This window comes from Mycteria americana, chromosome 6 (genome assembly GCF_035582795.1).
Source record: "Mycteria americana isolate JAX WOST 10 ecotype Jacksonville Zoo and Gardens chromosome 6, USCA_MyAme_1.0, whole genome shotgun sequence".
NCBI lineage: Eukaryota > Metazoa > Chordata > Aves > Ciconiiformes > Ciconiidae > Mycteria > Mycteria americana.
In genome coordinates, this window is record NC_134370.1 from 41140752 (window position 1) to 41162547 (window position 21796).

The 21796-nt window shown below is 39.8% G+C and overlaps 1 protein-coding gene across 3 annotated transcripts in view; it reads left to right on the top strand.

Annotated features, from left to right (window-relative positions):
* The window catches only part of PCDH15 (protocadherin related 15), a 388852-nt gene extending 378171 nt beyond the window's left edge, over positions 1–10681 (top strand). Inside the window, exons 31-36 of one of the 3 annotated variants that reach the window (XM_075504147.1) lie at positions 879–900; positions 2475–2513; positions 3775–3848; positions 4685–4817; positions 5589–7055; positions 10127–10681. In XM_075504147.1, coding sequence (XP_075360262.1) covers positions 879–900; positions 2475–2513; positions 3775–3848; positions 4685–4817; positions 5589–7055; positions 10127–10681 — 2290 coding nt within the window. Of the gene's footprint in view, positions 1–878; positions 901–2474; positions 2514–3774; positions 3849–4684; positions 4818–5588; positions 7112–10124 lie in introns of all 3 variants that reach the window. The other 2 variants (XM_075504148.1, XM_075504150.1) reach the window with 2 other exon arrangements.
* The last annotated feature ends 11115 nt before the right edge of the window (positions 10682–21796 follow it).

Below are 21796 nucleotides of genomic sequence, written 5' to 3' on the forward strand. Positions count from 1 at the left end.
GCTCAACATAATTTTGAGTATTTACCCTTTCCTTCTTAAAAAAAAAATTTAAAAATCCAGGCTTAACCTTAATAATAATGCTAAGACCTAAATTGCTCTTCCCTAGTTTTGTCTAAACCATTTTAATTTTCTGGCACAAAATGTGAAAATAGAGAGCTTGATAGACATAAGTGTATTTGTCATGCATATGAATGTGTCCAAGAAAATGAATTAAAACAACAAAAAATTCCCAATAAGATCAAAAGCACAAAGCCTGTGGCAGAATACTCATAGACAGCAAAAATAGTTTAACTCCCCCCTGCAGAGGAAATGCCAGGATATGTGTAATTTTAATTGTAATATTGTTACAAGGAATTGGTAATTGAAGCTCTAGGCCAATTTCTAGCAAGTCCCAAGTGGATACAGAAAGTCCATAAGTAGAAGAGAAACTGTTTCATTGTTTAAGCAGATGCATGAAATAAGAGTCTCTTTGTAGATGGTCTCTGAGACAACAGAGAAGGTGACAGGGCCAGACCTCTCTTATGGGAACGCAAGGAAAACCAAACACAGCATTCATCCCCATTCTCTTTGCTGTGTTCCACTGCGTCCACTGGCTCTCTGGCTTTTGAGGACTGGGGATTTCTTCTCATTCATTTGCAATCTAAAGCAAGAAAAGATCCCAAAGATTCATTAGCCTTTCCCATGCAATAATTCATATGTCCAGAGCAAATCTAAAGAAAAACATATTTTGTATTGTAGATATGTATTTCTTTTCTTGCTAGTAATTTTTCTAATTACATTATCTTTTCACCTCTCTCCAGAAAGAATGGCTATTTGCATCTTTATATGGTCTCACAGAAGTATACTAATTTTTTTTTTTTCCTTTTTCTGACTTCTAGGCGAGGATATGCACAGCAAGAGGTAAGGCTGTGCCCCAGTTACGTTTAAAATATTAATTGCATCAACACACTTTTCCCATACAGCCTATGTTGTGAAACTCTTTGCTACTGGGTGTTTTAGAGATACAAAGTGGTTCAAAAAGTTCATGATGCATGGATGGATTCACTGGGGGCTAGTAATTGTCATGACACAAACGTAAACTCCACACTAGGAGGCTGCTGCTCGACAAACTGCCAAAAGCATTTTCCCCAGGAATTCCCTCCACACTTGCTGTGTTTTCTTATGGCATGTCTGATCATCTGCCACTGCCCGCTGTCATGGGCGTGGTACTGGACTACACAGACCTTCTCTGCAACTCAGTGTAGTCTGTCGTTCTTGCAGCATCTTTTTCTCCAGGAATGAGTAACATGGAGAGTTTCCTTCAGAAATCTGAATGAACTCATTTAATAATTGGAAAGTTCTCCAAAATACATTTCTATTGTAAAAGCTGATATTTACTGCTGAGAGATGGATCAGTTTTACTATAATCTTAAGGTGCACATCTGGACCCTACTGGTCCTTATTCAGTAGTGTTTTACAAATTGCAAGCTTTCTGTTGTTCTGCTGTGATTTTTCCTCCCTTTGCAGAGCCAATTTTTGTCTCTTAATTCAGATACAGAATTTCCCCATCTCTCAGGGTCTAGTTTTGGCCAAGAAACCTGGCTGAAATAGTGCCACCAAGTTTTGGGAGGAGTGTGGGGACAATGGTACTGATTTTCCTGAGTAAATCTGATCCTAATTTACAAAACAGCAAGTGATGTGTGTTGGTCTGTCATTTGCAGAAAACTGGAGCTGCAGAGTAGTTAACAACATGACTACCAAAAATGACCCAAGTTTAGCTGTGACACACCTGAGAGGAGCCATATCGTCCTGTCGGTCCTCTCTGTGCAGCCTCCCAGGGTCTTTTCCCTCACGTCAGCATGCTTTTCTTGCTGCATGCCGCATACAGAAAGAAATCACCCATAAGCTGTAGAGAAAAGAAATGAGATAATCCTTCACTGTCTTATTGGTATTGTGAATTAAAGCATATTTGTGGTTGCAAGGTACTCAGTTAAAAGCCACAGAAATATATAAATATAGATAGAGGATTAAAGCCATGGTATTGCAGTAGAAGCTTGGGTAAGAAATCAAATCACTTCAGGTTTTTAATAGCTGAATCACAGACTTTAGTGCAGATTCCCATAGATTTGCTTTCTACCTGTTGTGGATAATTTTTTGTCTGCCATTGTCTCCCTGCTGTCTCCCAACATACACCACACAATAGTTCTCTTGGGGTCTGACAGAAGTTCTTGAGTTAAATAATTTAGAGAATCACCACATAAACTGGGAATTTGATTTTATATTAGGCAAAAGAAATAGTGGACTGTAAAGTGATTTTACTCCATTAGGTGCTTAGCAGTGTTCTACTTCTCACTGAGTATGGAAGTACCCAGGTGACTGCAGTACAAAAGGCTCTGGACGGCCTGTGCTTTAGGATTTCTTTCTAATCTTAACACAAATGACCTGCACTTCAATTGTTGCTGCTTAATTAACCACTTTCTAATTTTCTTTTGTAGCAACAGCAGTTGCTGAGACCTTCTCTTCTCAGACCAGAGGTACCACTATTTTTCATTTCTTAATTATTCTGTAACTTTTTAATGGCTTTTACATAATTTCCTAATAAAAACTTGTCTGTCTCAGGTAATAATTTTTCCCCCTGACTCTTTTAGATGAAAAGGAAAGTTCTGACATTGTTACCCCATTTATGTTGTTTTATTTAAATACCTTAAATTTACTGTGTCTTGGTATTTTCCCCTTGAACATCTTTCAGTTGCTCCCATGGACTTCCATCACACAGACTGAAAGCTTTCCTAGCTTCATCTCCAGATTCACAGACAGAATAATTTCCTCACTATCCAACCACAATCTATTTTTTCAGATGTCAGTCATCTGATAATTGATTACTGTACCTAGAGATGAACTAAGCAGTTGGTCTGCCAAGGTAAGGGAAGCATTAGCACACTGCTGTGGAGTGCAAAGGCAGCTCTGGATTATAAACCCAATACTTTCTGTTTCAAATCTTTTAGGCCCAATGTCGTTTCCAGAATAAGCAATAGAGCAAATGTAGCTTTTGTGAGACATTACTATTGATGGCATTTTTGTGGTACAGAATAGTGGTCTTTTCTGCAGTCATTATAACTAATTGCAGCAAGATGCTCTGACACAATTTTGTTTCATTGAACAGGAGAAAAACCTCTAGGAAGCTGTGAGATAGAGACGACATACAGTCCCTTGCCAAAGCCCAAGCCCTGGTGCTCTGTGTTGATGCTGCAGTTCAGAGATACTCCACAGAGCAGCCTAATACCAAACAGTGCGTGAAAGGGGCTTAAGGACACACTGGTGCTTTTGTAGGACACAGACAAGTACTTAAACTTAGTCCAAGGCTGCTGATGATTGTTGATGGTTGAGAAAATATTTAAAAAGAGACCTGACAAACAGTGTAAGTAAAATAGCCCTAATCTCTCGATGCAGCTTTTTCCTTTGAGAGAGGCACGAGAAGTGACAGCGTATTTGCAGTGAGTCCAGTCTACTGAATGAGGTTTTTGTACAGGGTAAGTGAGACAGGGTCCCACACCAGACCAGTGTCTGCATTTAGCTGACTTAGAACAGTCACTCGCAGGGAATAGACCAGGGAAGGGGTCATTTAAAGCTCCTGTTGGCTTCTCATTATTGTTCTTGACAATTGTCAATGTTCCTCAAATTATTAGCATTTTTTATTTTGCTTGTTTGTGCTTTGGGATACCATTCTTTGTGCTTTTTTCATCAGTCATACTGTGTGTAACTGTTTGCATTCAATCAGTGTTTCTCTCTTGACAGGAGTTAAGTATGGAGTCTGGAATTGATCCAGGGCAGGAATACTATGGGCAAGATTACTACAGTTATGAGCATGGGTATATTTTCATTTTTCCTATATATTTTTGAAAATGCTGCTTTTCCAGCTTGGTGATGTTTATTATTACAGCATCTAATCTGGAGACTTTCCTTCACCTCAGGATTACTTTAATCTTTGTGTCCACAAAGGCATGCGCTGACAACAAAACTCTTTTTAAAAGTTAAGGGGGTGTTGTATAACTCACTGCTTCTTTAAGAATCTAATTATTACGCTGCAGAGTGTATACCCCATCTATCATGCCATTTTTATATTCGCTTTTTTATTTGCGTATTTCTGCTGCCTTGGAAATTAATTTCCATCATCTCCTCCCCTTTTGTGGCTCACCAGCCTGAGTTCAGTGACTGATACTTTCTGCTCACAGTTCCCAGCCAGCATCTGGCCTGTTACACTTACCTGGAAAGCATCATCCTGCCTTGTTCTGATAATGCCCATCTGACTGCAGGCACTTCAGGGATTATTGCTGTTCTTACAAGCTTGCAGGGGTTTCCAGAACTGATCCCAGGGAACCTGCTCTTTCATCCCCCAATTTAAAAAAAGATCCCCCCAAAAATCAGGTACCTGGAAAGAAGGTCATTGCACTTGGGGGATTCTTGACTGATCCCAGAGACCTGGCAATGCGGGTCACCCTCCAGTTATAACGGGCTTACAGCCAATTGCAACAGGAAGAGGTTTCAGACTGTGTTACTGCTAAGGAAAACAAAATAATAATCTTCTCAAAGGTAGAGAGAAAAGAGAGCAAAGAAATTCTTGTCCTTTTGAGATGTGTGTGCATTTGTTGCTGTGTGTGGAGACACATTGGTGCACGTTATAAAGAGACAATGGCGTTTTTGCCAGGTATGAACTGCCTCAATATGGGAGCCGCCGCCGATTGCTATCTCCTTCAGGGATGTACGACGAGTATGGGGAAGTCATGGTTGAGAGTGACGGTGGCTACTACTATAGTCCACATGGATCGACAGCAGAAGAGGTAAGTGTCTCTGGTGTGTTGATTCTGTATCTGCCACAAGGTGAAGGACCATTAAACCTTGTCAAATGTATTTTGTAATTGATTAGAATGTTGTGTTCTGTATAGACCAAATAAGCGGCTCTTCCAGTGCTAATCACTGTTTGTCCTTCTGATGACTGGTAGTTTTGTGTCAGCACCTCTTTCCCTTTTTCTAGAAATAAAAAGGAATTGCAGAGTTTCTTTTAATTTCGACGTCTGTTTTTCCCTCAATGTAGATTTCTTGTTCAAGGAAAAATCCACATAGCCTTCGGTAATTCCATTTTATATTGTTAACCAAATGGGGTATTACTAATATTCAGCCTATAGCTGGTGATTTTCCACTGACAAAAGCAGTCACCTAAACTTATTTATCATTAAGTTCACAACTGAATGTAAAGAAATTTTAAAATGTCAGTAAATGTTCCTTTTTTTTTTTTTTTTTTTTTTTAATCTAATTTTCGGAAATACTGTACTCTTAATTCATCGCATGGGTTTTAATTAAGTGAGAAGAGATAACATTTCTGAGCCAGTATTTTTTGCTGTTGCAGAGTAAGGTAGTTGTGCACTTGCAGCCTCTTCTAGAAGTAAAACTTTCCCCATAACTTTGGTAAAAAGCTATTCTAAAACAGGTAAGTTAGTTTTGATGCAGGGAAAAAAATGTTGCACTTATTCCTACTGACTTATTTTAGGGTACAAGTTTTCGTAGTAACTATCTTTCAAGTTGTAATCAAGTTCCATTTTCATAATTTGCAGGGGATGAGTCAAGGCAGAGGTCCTTCAAGCAGAAGTATAAGCCAGAGAGCAGGGGCTCAAACAGAAGGTAGACCTTTAGGTGGTGGGATGGATCTAAGACATGGTTCTGGAAGAGCATATAGGACCAGCCAGGGAAAAAGGAAACTAAAAGCAGTGATGCATTTAAGTCGTGTAGCAGTCAGTGCTCACAAACCAGTAGGAAGAACTGAGTCTGCTCGTTCTCCATGGAAGAAAGCAAAGATATTCCCGATGATTCTGCAGAAAGTGAAAGGCGGTAGGAAAGATTCCAGTTATGCCAAGTTGATGTCAGCTCACCAAGTGGATGGTGAGAAAAGCATGATTATCAGGGGAAGTTACTTCCAGAAATCAACAGATGACAGACCTTCAATGAGAAAACTAAGTCATGTGTTAAAAAGGATCAGTGTCTCCAGAAAATTTGGAGAGCCTATCAGCAAAGATTCAGTGCATGCAAGAGGAAAAGGAGAGGAAGAATATGAAAGAGAGGAAGCAAAATCAGGAGTTTCAATAAATATCACAGCAGAGAGTGAACATGAGGATAGTGATTATGAGAAGAAGAAAAAGAAGAGAAGAAAATACACCTCGGATGAGTCGTCTGTGAAGAGTAGTAGCTCTGGTTCAGAGTCAGAAGATAAAGAGTACTTGAAAGTAACTCTGGACCAAGATGAAGCCACTGAAAGTACTGTGGACTCAGATGAAGAAACTGGGCACGATTTTGGGGATTCTGATGATGACTCTGGATCCAGCTCTAGCAGTGAATCGGAGGAGGACTCATCTGAAGAGGATGATGATGAGGAAGACTCTGACAGTGATGAAGCTGGTAGCCTGTCAAAGAGCTCATCTACGCAAAGTTCATATAGCAAATCAGGGACTAGTGAGTCAAGCAGTAGAAGAAGCACTGAAAGGTCCAGTATAAAAAGTAGGGGAGGTAGCTCTTGTGGCAGAGTGAGGCAATCCAGCCAGAAATCAAATACTAGCTCTAATGCATCAGGTAGTGACAGGGACACGAGCTACACAAAAACTTCAGGATCCAGCTATAAGAGCAAAACCTCCTCTGCCAGCCTTGAAATAGAAGACACGATAGAAGAGGTGTCAGAAGAAGATGAACACGTGAATGTGGAGCAAGTCAGCGCAAGCCCAGATGAGACAGCAGATAATACAGATAAGGCAGTTTCTGAAACGTCTGCCAATGCAAAAACTGCTGCTACTGAAGAAGACAAGAGAGGAAAATCAACTATTAATCGTGATGATAGCGTGGATGAAAGCACAGAAGAGGTTGATACAGATGCTACTGACAGGGAGGAAACTGTCAGTAAGAAGGAATCTTCTTGCTTAGAAAGTGAAATCAGTGTTACTTCCAAAGGTACTGAAGGGACAAAAAGCACTAGTGCCACTTCTGTTAAAAATGCTACTTCCCCTGATACTGAGAATCAAAGTTCAGACACCAACATGAAAAGAAAAAAGATGTCCCAGGAAAACAGTCAGTCTCAGTCAGATGAAACCCTGGAAACTGCCATTACAGAGTCAGAGACTACTGGTGATTCTACATCCTTTTAAAAAGGAACAACAGTAGGTGGACGTTTTGCAGTAAGGAGTGATCTTGTTTGCTGTGCCTTCTGTGTGGTCTTTCCTAAGCAATACACACTTGACTAGTGACAGCCAAAAAGAAAATGTCAAATTTTATTGCTTCAGCATTTGAACCCTATAGGGTCTTAAGAATAGAACTGTAGAAAACCAAACTAATATAATTCCTCTGAGACTACTCAGGTATACTTAGTGGTGGATCTAGAAAGATTAATTTTCATTGAGTAATAGCAGGAAGGAGTACTTCTTTTTCTCTGCTAATGTCAATAATGTAGTTAAAGAGGCATTGTGTTGATTCTTAGATTTAATCCTTTTTGCATTATGCACATTGTGAAGCAAAGTAACATTGCATTTTGCATTAGCTGTGATGGATAGCTTGACAAACCTGACGGCACAAACCTATTAAGGGCCCTATGTTCATGCAGGTTATGTCTGTTACAAAATGGAACACTGCAGAAAGGAAAAGGGGCAAAACATGGAATTCAGTGAGGAACAGGAATGATGATGACGGTGAAAAGACTTAGAAGTCATACATGGTTTCGCCTTATGTTCCCCTACCATACAGCATTTGCTAATCTTCAGATGAGTTCTCTGCTGTAAACATCAGCCCTGTTTGCAGGGAGGACAACTGAAATTGCAGCAAAGCAACATTCCCATAACTGCAGAGTATTACTAGCAGAGCTGGGATTAAACTGTTTATGGATCATGGGATTCAGGTTTCAGGTACCAGTGATGTACAAGACAGGAATGCAGAGGTAGGTGTACAAAGCGAGCTTGGTCCGAAAAGGAAATGGATTACATTTTCCAACTTCTGCCCTGCCCACCTAACAGTACAGTGATTTTATTTATTTTTTTTTTAATCTGTTTAAAAGTTCGAGATGCGTAACAGCAAAGTGTTGCTGAAGGTAACCATCACCTATGTTCTATATTTTGGTATCTGCCTTTTAAAATTCAATAACCTGGAATATCTGATGTCATTCAATAGAGAAATCTTGTAGCACTTTCATTAGCACAGTTCTGCTCAGAATGAGTGTGATTATGTAGGAAGGGCTTCTGTTATTGAGAGCGCAAGTGGCCTTTGTGTTTTCATATAAGAAGCAACCTCTGCATGATGTACTTCCTCATGGAGCTCTTATCTGTGGTGTCAGCACACAGAGTATGCAAGCTTTGTATACACACAAGCTATCTGTGCTTTATTTATCTTGTATCAAAAGCCACAGAGCCATTTCTCAACCACTAGATTTATCCAGATAAGTCATAAGAAGCCTAAATAAAATTAAAGCTTTGAGCCAGTATTGGATTAGTCTTGTGAGTGAGTACTTTAAAGCTAGTACAAATTCTGGCATATGCACCAAAGCTCTGCCAGGAAGTCTCTGTTAGACCTGGGAGAGAAAAATGTTTGAATTTTTAAGATACTTGAGCCTGCTGTGGAGTAACTCTGGCAGGACAATGGATGTTGAGCTGCAAAGCGTGATACTAACTTTTCAACTATTGTCTTTAATTCCAGTTGAAATGTGAACTAGATTTATGGTCACTTACCTACTTTTTTGTATTCCCATATAGCACAAAGTTGTAGCTGCACACAGTGTTTTAACGTAAATCCCATTTAAACTAGTCAGTCTTTTCATCCACCTGAATATATCTGTGTGAAGAAAATTTTATGTCTTTATCAGGAACAAAAGAATAGGCCTCTAAGTAATTTGTACAAAGTGTAACTTCTCAAAAGCTTAAGAGTAATCATCACCCATTTGTACCTTGCATGATTTTCTTTCCCTAAAAACTGGCTTTTCTTGTGTGCATGTGTACGTATTGCAGTGGGATTTAACTGTGATGGTATCTGCTGCCTTAGTGAAATAACAGTGTTTTCATTATTAATTCAAGAATGACAGTAGCTTGTTTCAGTGCACTGCAAGGAGGCATTTATTTTAAAAAGATCAATTATAAATTAAAATAAGTAATGGGTTTTGTGTAATCACTATTAGTACAAAGTTACAGCAACATGGAAATTGTTTGCATTAACTCTTTAAAAAAAAATAAATTATATAAAATCTAAAGTCTCATTTCTCCACCATCTTCCATTTAATAGCAAAGCATCTCCATTGATCCCACTAGGCTGGAACTGGCACAAAGCCTTATATCAAGCTTTTCTTTTTTTAACCAGCCAATTTTGCCAACATCATGCCTGAGAATTTCCCTTGTCTAGGTCCTGAGATCTTTCTCTGCTTGATGTGTTGTGCATATAAAACATACCTGCTCAGTCCCATTTCTGCACTGAATTTACAATGTAGTAATACTCTAGAAGAAAACTTCTAAGACCTTTCTAGCATTTACCCATTAGTACAGTAGTTTCTTAGAAGTACCACTTACACAACAGCTTCATCATTAGTGCCTTCCAGTTTCTGTTAAAGGGGTAATTAATCTAGTTGGTTTTAATCTCTCTTTGTAAGACAGACTGAGACATTGCTTTGTCAAAATATGACCGGCTTACCAATATCGTGATTTACAGTTTTCTTTCAGAAAGTAATGCCTCCATCCTCAGAATTTTCCAAAGAAGGTGCACTCTGACTTAACAGGAGCACAGCTGAATGCATCTTTAGCAAAAAAAACCCCATAAATTTGTCACTACTTTCCAAACCTGAAGAAAAACATCACAGTTTTTATACGCTCTGACTCGGATTATGCAGTTCATGAACTAAAATGAGTTTATCTTTCTTATAACTTTTTAGTACAAAGAATTGTTTGCATGTTCACACAAACTGGCACACAGTGTTAATCAAAACAATTAAGAATTATCTGTGTACAACCTAAAAGGAAGTGTACAAAAGACCAAGTTAATAAAAATTCATATGAGTGTCTAGATAACAGATAGAAAAAGGGCAGGAAACTGTAAGAAATAGTGCTGAGATTTAACGACACTTCTATTTATTGTCAAACAGTGGGCCAGAAAGAAAAGGATCAAGTTGATAGTCGACCCAGAGTATGAGACCGGCTCCACTGGAGAAGACAGCGCTCCTGATTCTAGCCAGAGGAATCGTCTTAATAACCCGAATATTCAAAACAACATCAACGGTAACATCTACATCGCACAGAATGGCTCTGTTGTCAGAACCCGTCGTGTTTGCCTTGGTAATAATTTAAAAGTCACATCTCCAGTGAGGCTGGGGAAACAATTCAAGAAACTGGACAAGCTTGCAGTGACACACGAGGAGAATGTCCCACTGAACACGTTGTCAAAGGGACCATCTTCTAGTGATAAAATGAACACAAGACCTTGCAGTGTCTCATTTGCTTCCTCTACTATAGGGGCCGAAAATATAGTGACAAAGCCAGGGGGCTCCAAAATGAAAAGCACAGAAGAGCAAGAATCAGTTGTTGATAATGAGGATGTCAAAGAGCCCTTGGAGTCGCACAGTGAACACACACAGTCAGATGAAGAGGAGCTCTGGATGGGCCCTTGGAACAACCTTCACATACCAATGACAAAACTGTGATTTTTTTTTTTTTTTTTTTAATTTTTACTTCAGTTTATAATAAACTGCGCTTTTTATTGTCACTGAGGAAAATGTATTAAATTTGTATTGTGCACATACGTTGTATACTACAAATGACACGCTTTAAAAGTTTAAAAACAAAATTTGCACTCACATTTGTACCAATTAATTGTCCTCCCCAACAACTATTTTGACAGGCTCCCATTTCACTAAACAGTACTTCATTTAAATTAATTAGGTTTTTTGGATCTTGATTTTTTGTTTAATAAACAGTAAACTACTAATAAATGCACAGCAACATTTGGTTAACTTTTCAGACAGTTCTATACATGCCTAGCTTGTTTTTCTGTATGGTACTTGTGGCTATACTGTTTAGATTTGGAAATTGCCTATTTATGTTCAAGATTTATATCCAGAGCTCTTGATTCTGAACTCAGAGTAATAAATTAAAAATAAATCCATGAAAGTCAATGGAGCAAATCCTCGGCTGGCTTAAATTTGAGTAACAATACCAAAGTCGATAGTGATACACCAGTTTATGCAAACAGAGGATCTCGCTCAACACCCACCTAGCAAACTTATGTAAAAGTGGAATAGAGTTTGTAAGAGTATAGCACCATTACATAGAAAAGTGGAATAGAAGATTAAATAAGATAAAAATAGCAAAGAGGAAGGAAATGCATAGCAATTAATCTTATTGAGAGTTACCTGGCCGTGGTTTGTTCATTTTCTTTTGTAAATTAGCTCATTCCAATCTTCTTCTCTAGTCAATTTTTCATCTTTTCATCTCTTCCCATATCAGTTCTGTTTTCTTCTTTATACGGTCTTTACCTCCAGTTTATATGCTCCATCAATAATTGTCATCCTATGGCTGTATTCCTTTGAAATAAACCAGGATGATACACGGGTCTGCGTGATAGAAATAGGCATTAAAGAGTAATTAATAGGAAGGGGATGGATACATTTTCAAGCCCAGCTAGCTGTTGGGTTAAATGGTACAATCACCATTCCACTCCAATAGTGTTGAACACAAACCTGCTGAAAAGACAAATGGATCATGGTGAAGAGGATAAAAAGTGAATATTTTACAAAGCTAATATGCATGAACGGATTTGTGAAGGGCAAAGGGTGTCAAAACACACACAGAGAATTGTTTCAAAAACTTTAAGAAAACATAACTTGTACAATACACTACATAAATTTTGGCATCTACTTATAATTTCTATTTGTACCTCAAAGTAGTAAGTGTATTGTGTTACAACTTGAATAGGGAGCTGAGAAATGCCACCGTTCATAATCACCAATACCTAAAAGACACTAGCAATACAGAGCAAAGTATTTTTCTCCAATGTGATATAGGAAAGAAAAAAAAGAAGATACGTATTCACATGAGAAGTGTCCTGTTGTATTATGCAAACTTTTTTTTCAAGATATGACCAACTAGTTGTGCGAACAATATGGATACCTCTCAAAAGATAAAAGAGTCAACAGATAAATGTGTGTATTTAGTAAGGAAGTGGTTGGTATCATCATTCTTTCCCTGTTGCTATAGCTGAAGTTTCACCACAAGATCTGGATGACGATGGCTGTTGGTTCTGCCCTGGCAGTAAATGGACTTCTGCTACTGCAATTGTGTTTGTTTTCCCCTTGCACAGGTTCTCCTCCACAAGATTCCTCTTAATGTTTGTCTTTAGAAGCTGTTCGCATGTTACACCAATGTAAATGTGACATTTCTGTCAAATACCTCCTTTTCAAGCTGAGGTTTCTGACCAAATATTTTGAGAGACGGTGCTTGTTTTTAGGCATGAGAAATGCAATGTGGCCTACCACGGGGGGGGGGGGCGGGGCAGAAAGACAGGGTATTTCTTTCTCCGAACTCTTTTATCTTGTCATATTTGCACTTGGTACCTAACACAAAATAGCTGTTTGGAGTTTAGCTAGAGTCTGAACATACAGATAAGAATGATGGAAGGAAAAAAAAATCTATTCTTTGAAATAACTAGTAAAATATTATATTTTAATCCTGTTTAAGATACTGTTATTATTTCACTACATCATTTTTTTTGCAAGATCTGTCAGTTCGGTTCTTACTAAATACTTCAATAAGGTCATATGCTTTTTAGAGAAACATTTTCTCCCAGCTACTCTCAATTTTCTGAGTGGAAAAAAAATTGTTTCTTTTTCTACAGATTCACAGCTGTACCAGCTTTAGCTCTAGCTCTGTGAAGGACTGTCAGGCCTAACACTGGTGGTCAGCAGTGCTGTGCATGCTTATCAAAGGCAAAACCTTCAATAAAATCTCCCTTTGTGTTGTCCAAGCACTCAGAACTTTTCCCACAAGGCAATAAACATATGAAATTAAATAAGAAATGTCCATAAGAAATTTCACTTTTTAAACAATGGGTGGGGTTTATCCAAAATCTAACTCAATTTTAGCTAAACTTGTAGTGACTTCCAAAATCTTGCAATACTGTTGGCATAGAGAGGGCTTCGTGAAATGTTTCACAGGTGCTGAAGATTTGTGGGGGTATTTTTTTTTTTTTTAATTTTCTGTGGATGGAATACTGTAAATCAATACAGAATTCAAATCTGTATTTTCTGGGGGTGCCATACTGTAAATTAATACAGATTTTAGACTGTCAGCAGGCAGTGGATGCCAGAACCAACAGCAATAACAGTACAGACTGATACAGTAAAACTCACTTCTACTTTTCCTTTGGGAAGTTAAGCATTGTCATAGCTTTGGTGGATATGGTAAGTATAACAAAGTATCTGGGTCTTGCGATATAATTTACAGCTATTTAACTAGTGAAATTTGTAAAGCTGATGAAAGGCATGAGCATTTTCCCCTGGGTGGCAGAACTACTCACTGGCTGACTGATCGAGGTGATAATCATTGCTCCTGACATTGATTTAATTTGTACACTCCTCCAAGCAGGCACTGATAGTTTTGTGGTTTAGTATGGCATCTGTTACATTTTCAGCATAAGCAAGGTTCAAATGACCAACATGTTGGCTGTAGAAGGGCAGTGTAGTGCCCATTGTGAGGCAGAACAAGGAATGTCAGGAGAAAAACAAACTGATTTTTTTCCCCTTTGTTTTAAGTATGTACTACTATGAACCAGATTGCAAAGAAAGCCCTGCAGATCTATCAGGGACCTGTTAGGAAGCTTAAAATAGTTATGCATTAACGGGAGGTCGTCCTGCACCCAGGATTTGCCTGAGTTGGTGGGGAAAGGACAGTGCAGTTGAGGGGGTGCTGTGTGTATCCGCCTTGGTGCCTTCTGCCAGCAGAGTGATGTCACAGCATGATCACTCGGCATCCCCTGGGTTGAATCCTTCCAGAACCTGGTTATGTAGCTGGAAAACTTGCACAGTCAGCAAAATGGAAAAGAGATTGAAAAAAAAAATCTGAATCTTTAGCAGTGGGAGAATAGCACCAATCTCTTGCACAAATTTCAGCTTACACGGTGGAAAAACACATAGTGAGAACTGGATATTTTGGGCAAGTCACAACCACGAAAGTGCTTTCTGGAAAGTGTCACATGCTCCTAAGAGAATACAGCTAGATATTTTTAAAAGTCTCTAACAGATCACAGCCATGGTGGTTCTGGTTTCTCATGGTGGTTGTCCCCAGGTTGCTTCTGTGTGATGATCTCAGTGGTTGGGAAGTGGCTTCTCCTTTTTACATCCATTTGCCTCTAGAAAATGCCAGTTGTAACACACATCTTCACAAATAAGTACATTTTGCAGCTGGTGGATGCTGATAAATGCTTCTTGCCTTATAATATTTATAATTGTGCTGCAAATGGGGGTATGAATTTGAATGCTTTCTTATCAAGCCCTCGTTCATGGCTGTGCCAAGCCACACAGCTAGCCGGAAATAAAAAGGGCAGCATCTTTCTCCTGCTCAGCACACACTTGCTTGCTGACCCTTCAAATGCTGCACGCAGAAATGGTAACTTTAAGTTACCGTTGACCGTTTCATTGTTTATAGTCTGAGAAAGACTTGCATTTATTACAAAGTATTGATAAACCCAAAGAACAGTGCACTTTGTCAAATGAATTTTGAAGGCAGCTGGAGAGGCCATTAGATGAGTACTGAGGAATATTACCTTTTTTCTTTATTGTTGGAAGAAGAGAGTTTCAGTAATTTCACTGTTTGGACTAGGAGCACTAAGCCCAACTGATCAAATGATAAAGCTGTAGCACAAGCCTGAATCAATAGTGTAGCAACAACTTGAGCAGATTCAGGTAATTCACTCATAGCATAACAAAACCGAAGCTTTCAGGGCAACACCAGCCCGGATGGCTGGAATGCAGTTTATCTTTCTGGCACTGATTGTTGCTCTTTACCAATACACAATAAAATTATGTTGTTCCTTTCACAAGCCACCCAACATGAGCAACACCAACCCTGCAAACTGCACGTTGTTAAGCAATGGCTGTCCAGGATGCCACTGTGATACCTAGAATGAGTTGCAGCATTCCGGGGAGTGTTTGCCTGTCCACATATGGATGCCATAGAAACATACAGGTGGCTGCAGCATTCAGGAATTGCTGCCATTTGGCTCTGTCCAAGGAGCCAGCGTGGGGTGAGCAGGCATGGGGAGCCCGTGCTGGAGTTTAGCAGAAGGGGATGCAAGCTCCCAATGCCAGTTGTGTGGAGAGGCCTACTTGGCAATAGTAAGTGGTTCTAGCCCGAGGGGGGCTTAATTTGTATGCTCTCAACCTGGCAAGAAGCAGCAGTTTCCACAGAGAGCTGGGGGAACCACGTAGAGCTGTTAGGGCAGCAAATCAACTGGGGCATTGTGGGCAGTAACGTGGAGACCCTTGGAGTTACCATGCTTTGCATTGTCCTGTAGGTTTTAACCAGTATTTGGTTTTCAGGAGGCCCCACTGAAACTCTAGCTCTGGACAGGCTGATCTTGCTTGGAGTGGATAATAGCTGGTACATTGTTTGTGCTGTATTCAAGTGTGTTTCGGGAAGGGACGGTGTCTGTCAGTGGCTCTTTTGCTGTTCTTTGAGGAGCAAGGACAAGATCCTGTGTCAAACTGCTGAAAAATCTTTTTCTTCGCCCTCAAAGCTCTGCTGAAATGCTTGAAGAATAGAAAAACATCATCACCTTTTTAAAACAACAAAGGTAAAATTAGCCTTTTTTAGTGTGTACCACTCAAGATTTCGTTCTCCACTTCCAGAAGACTGTGGACATGGCACCTGGCAAAGTCAAATGTGAGGGCAGGTATGGGGCTTATCTCATTGCAGCATTATCAAACTTTGCAAGTGCCTGTTCCTGGCAGCCCTGTGAGTGCTACAGAAGCACAATCAGAGCTCTTTTGGGAGATTTTGGGGGAGCTAGGGACAGGATGTTTATAGAGAAGGGCAGCTTTGGTGCAGAACTGAACATCGTGTTACACTGAAGGGAGGTTTAGTTTTGTTTCAAGAGTTTAGGGAGAATATAAGCCTTTATATTGATAATACTGCAAAGCCGTGTTGTATGTCAGTGCTGCTGAGATTGATAGTTAATGGCTCATTGGTGAAATCTTCAGCAGTTGGCTTTGCAGTATGTGTGTGCATCATCTCTCTGGCTGCCCATAGATTATCTGTTGTCTTTTGAGGCATATAAAGTCTCACATCGTGTCTCCGACTTACTGATGGTTGCTTAAATACACGTGTTAGCAAGTTTCCATTTCAGAGGGCAGTGGTCTTTCATAAGAGTTTGGCACCCTGCAGCCAAGTGTCTCGTGGAAGTGCTCTCTGCAGTGCAGTAATTTGCCACCAGTCATGTGCGTTGGAGTTGATGGTATTTCATTCGTGCAAGAGTTAAGCCCAACCTCTCACAAGTACTGCATTCTGTAACATGCTCCTGCTGGGCAGACTGAGCTGTTACGGTGGCGCTACCGGCAAGTTATGTGCTGTGTGATATAGTTAGTGGTTCCCAGCCGCGCCTCACTGCAACTTAGCAGTGGGTCACTGTTTTTTGTGAGAAAATGTGGCAAACACACAGTGTTCAGCACTCCCATGGTTTAGCTGCTACACACCGAGGTAACGCTTTAGATTCTCCTTAATGCCCATGTTGAAAGCCAACAGGAGAGTTTAGAGAAACTCTACTTTGCCATTATTATTTTTAGTATCTAAGAAAGAATTTATTATTTCCTTGACAAAAGTCACCAAAGGAAATTGTATTAAGGTCTTCATTTAATCTGATTAATTTTTCACAGGTAGAAAGATTATTATTTTTTAATGTATTATATTTTAGAAATTAGCATCTAACAGCATTCATAAAGAGCTATTTTACTCTAACTTGTTATCTCAGAAATGCTGGTAAGAGGCTGTTTTAATTAAAAAGGAAAGTGCAATTTTTAAATATATAAAATATTAAGCAGGGTCTCCCCTAATTTAGTGTTACAAAAAGCTACCACCGCGTTCTAGTCCTAGGAAGACGGGGTAAACAAAGTGGTGAATGCTGATTAATCACCACTGTTTAAATGAGGAACATGAAGTGTAAAAATGCAGTAAACTACAAAACTTAATACCATCATCAAGCCAAATGAGAATAGTAAATATTTGTCTCCCATCAGTTTAATTTACTGATAATACATTTTCCCCTTGCAGACTGAAAAATGTGCATAGTTACACTATCAATATCCATAAATAAATGAATTCTCAATAGACATCAGGGCACAAAGTGGCCTGTAGGCACCTTGAAAGACCTTCACAATGTGGTGAAACACTGGTTGTGGATAGTATTGGTAAGTCCAAGTGAGTCAGAAGCACCAGAAGAGAAAAGAAGCGGTGCTCCCAGATCTTGTGTTCAGAAGCTACGCTTGGCTCAGCCACTGGCTCCTTCTTCATTTCCTTAAGAAAGGTGAGCAAGGACAGGAGAGACAGGACTCTGCACAGTGCATGGAGAGATACCCAGTCTAGCACGGGTGCCAGAGTACAGCCACACTGGGCATTGTGCTGCCCAGGCTAATTATCCTGCCAAGATGACAAATTACAGTCCCTTTTTTCCTGGACTTACAGAATAGCCATGCCCTTGTTTGCTTGGAGGGGACTTGCTCTCTTTGTGCACATAGGTGTGTGTATCTGTACACACACACATGCACCCACCTGTCCATCCATCCTTCTCCATCTATAAATGTATAGCTATGACATAGACTATTAGATAAAATAGATCTTCCTGTTAAAACAAGCTAATGGCTAAGGGGAGACTACTGTAAATGAAAGATGGAAATTCTGATTTTAAAATTGAATATATCTTAAAGCGGGCAGGAGGACAGAGAAAGAGCAAAATGATGAAACGTGCAGCACTCATTATCACTATGCAATACTGTTACTGCCAGACCCTGGCAGCTCAGGAAGCAGGGCCACATGGCTGCAGTACTGCAATGCACACGGGGAGGACTTTGCAGTGGCAGTCACTCTGTGGTGGTGCAGCACCTTTCCCTCCTGGTCCCACAGGCTCAACGCATGCCATGGCTGTGACTGAAACACGGACCCAGAGCTGCCTGCGTGCTGCCCTGTGCCCACAGGCACAAGGTGTAGCTCCCATTGAAGCCAAAACACGTTTTTTGTGCCACTGTGAAGGTAACACAGCTAAATAGCTTCTTGTGCCAAATGAGTTTGGGTTAGCAGGAGGCAAAGTGCTCAGCTGTAGTCGCCACAAAGGCAAGCAGAAAAGTCACATTGATTTCAGCAGCTGCTCCATTTATGGCACAGCTTTCTAGCCTTCCTGATAACCTTCATGTCCTCAAACTAATGAAGGTGCAGTCACTAAAGGAAAAAAGTATGAAAAGAAAAGACAGCAAAGCTTCTGAGGTTTAAAAACAAGGTAACAGGCTGCAAGTACAACAAAACACCCCATCTGCTGCTACTGCAGGATGTGTCACCTTGATTTCTTGTGCTTCCTTCCAAGCATCCATGCACCTGGCATGTTGCATGAGAAATCAGATGAGGGCAAGATTTGCTTTTTAGGAATTTTGGGGGAGGGTTGTAGAAATGAATTAATCCTAGGCTGTGATATACGTTCATCTGAGTGCTGCTAGTTTAGCATCCATAGAAAATACGCTCTATTGTTACCATTTTGGGGTAATAAAATCTAATAAATCATATGAGACGGCAGGTGGAACTACAGTCCTCCTAAGGTCTACTTAAGAGCAGAGACTTTGCCGGTATGTAACCACACCACCCTGCTGTTGGCAGTAACCTGAGCACAGGTAAGTGCAAAACTGTGGCTGCTACAGGTATACCTTTTCCAAATTTTAGACCTTCTTTTGCTGATCTATAGACTGCTTGTAAAATATATTAAAAAAAAGGGCAGGGGGAGTATGGTCTTGATACTTAAGGCCTGGGGTAGTTAGTCACATAATGTTGCAGATAGGCAACATTAGGTTGCCTGAAGGGATAGTATCAACCTTAAGTCCGTCTTGAGGAAGCTTTCTGCTTTGGCCAAAAAAAAGGGTGTTAATTTGCCAATTAAAATCAAACCATCTCCCAGAATTACATAAACTTGTATCAAATATGTTTAGCATGTGCTAGTATTTTGTGCTGGTAGTATACTATAGTAGTTGAGGGCCAAGCTTGTTGCATGCATCTAGCCAGGGTAAGTGCCCAAGTAAAACTTGCCTGCTGAGCCTTAGTCTTGGTTTCACTGCAGATCACTGGGAAAGTAGTGATTCCTTTTGCAGAGGGGGCATAGGTTACCAGGACGCTGGCACCTGACCAGTGCACCCTGATTCCCATCCTTCATATCTTCTCCTCCAAACATCACACCCACTTTCTAAGAGCTAACTGCTCTTTTTTTTTTCCTTTTGTTTTTGTCCGTTGTCCAGGAGATCTTTGATAGCCGTTGAGCAGCTGCATTGTTTGCATTGTACACCTATGTATGGATGTGTAGGAAAATGAAAGGCTCGCTTAAGCAGTAATTAGCTATTGGAGGTTAACAAGAAAACATCACCAATACATTAGGTTTGATCTTTCCTGGCTGAGTCAATTAGGGGCAGGCCGTTAAAGTGATAAAGTCTTTGAAATGCAGTAGCTGCCGTAGCACTGCAGTTTCTGAGCATGACTGATGTTGAAATCAAAGGATGCTCAGTGGACACACACACTGACCGTGCCTCCATATAGGAAAACTCTCCAACTGATGGCAAGTGTGTTATGGAAACACATCATCCAAGAAGAGGGATGTTTTAGGAACTAATGAAAAATATTCCTCCAATGCTTGTTGTTGCTGCTGAAATGCAGGTTTCTAGTTGCATTTAAAAAATGGAGGAGTGGGTCTCCTGAATAAAGCACAGAAGAACAGACCATCCAGGGACAAACCCATTCTTACATAGCCTTAGGAAAGGGGACTTCTGTGAGGCCATTTCACAAGAGAACGCGGCCTTGGCTCTTATTACCGATACTTACTTTAGAAGCTTCAATAATAAATGAAAATGTTTATAACTATTGGAATATGGACCCTTCCTGTTATTCAAGCAGCAAAATGCTACATGGATTTATAAAAGGAGACTATATTTATGAATGCACTGAAATAACTACAAGAAACACTGTAACATGGGACTGGGTTTGAAGTGCTTTTTTATAGTAAGCTCATTATGGAAGCTATTCACAACTGGTCTTTTTCATGCATAGCTAGCTTGAGCCATGTTAGTTTGGTATTGCAGAGTTCAGGGCTTAAGGCCATATTCCTTTTAAGTGTAAATATGTAACTCCTCAGACTGATTCCCCGCTGTAGGTCCCACTGTTGTTTTCACATTTCCCTTTTGGCAGGTTGGTTTATGGGCATTGATTCTGTGCTGTTTCTATAAAGGTGGATTTAAAAGCAGATCATCTGTATTGAATGCCAGAACCAGGACACAGAAATATTGGTTAGTGCTAGTAAAGCAGCCTGGCTCCAGCATGCATTAGATAAACAAGCTGACTTTTCAGTGAAAGGTATTTTTCCAATGAAGGTTCACCATCCAAGGCAGTTTTCTCTGTCTTTTTTGCAAGCAAATTCTGCAGCAGGATTTGTATAGGAGTGTTTGGCCTTTCCTAGCTTCTTTCTCATTTCATGCAAATATGAAGTAGAAAAATGCCATCTCTGCCATGATCTGTCTGATGATGCCCAATTATTTTGACTATTTTTAGTTACTGATACATGTTGGGCTGTGACCTGATTTCCGAGAACTGTCAGTGATGACTCCAGGAGCTCTTCCTGTAGTTGTACCTATCGGTTCAGAGTTCAGCATCTTGAAGGTAGCGTTTGGATTATTTTTCCCTAGATGCATTTCCTTGCATTTATCTCTGTTGAAAGTCACCTACCTCCCTTTTTTTGCCCACTCGCTCAGTTCTGCAAGGTTTCTCTGGAGTACTTTAGCATCATTGTGGCATTCAACTATTCAAAACTACTGGTTTATTTGCTTTTGTTTGCTTTGGGTTTGTTGTTTTGGGCTTTTAAAAAATATATTGCATAATATGGAGTGAAACAGCATTTGGTGGACAGGTGATCTGTGTTGTTGCTGGTGACAGTAGCATTTATTTGTATTTGAACAGTGCAATATGAATGGGATATTCCTAGCAGTCTAGCAATAATGTGAAAGTTTAGCTGGCCTTTAATCCCTCTCCATCTTTCTAGGAAAGCTTATATTTATATATATAAAAGGTAAAATAAAAGGTCTGGTCAGGTAGGTTATGTTGGGGAGATCTTATTTACAGTTGAATACAGCTCTGTGTGGCTGAACTGAAGAGGAAAATATAATCCCCAAACCCAGTGGGGAAAAACTGAGGCAATAAAAGGTGTGGAGATTAGAAGTAAGAATCTCATGTGCTCCTGCAAGTGAATTTGCTTAAGTGGGCTAATGAAGTTCGTGTAAAAATACATCTGCTATAATGTAGTTTGATTATTTTTTCCTTTTTAAACACCATGTTGTTGTTAAAAGTTCAGCCTGAGCAAGCATTCTGCTAATGACCCTACTTGTACAGACTATTGTGTTAACATTGCTAGTTTTAGCCTGTGAATTTATTCATTTGCAAACCAGATGGAGTGGATTTGTTCTCTTTTCTACTCTACATTATACTAAATGTTGCAGACTTATCTTCTGAAAAAGGTACAGGAAAGAAGTTTTTAA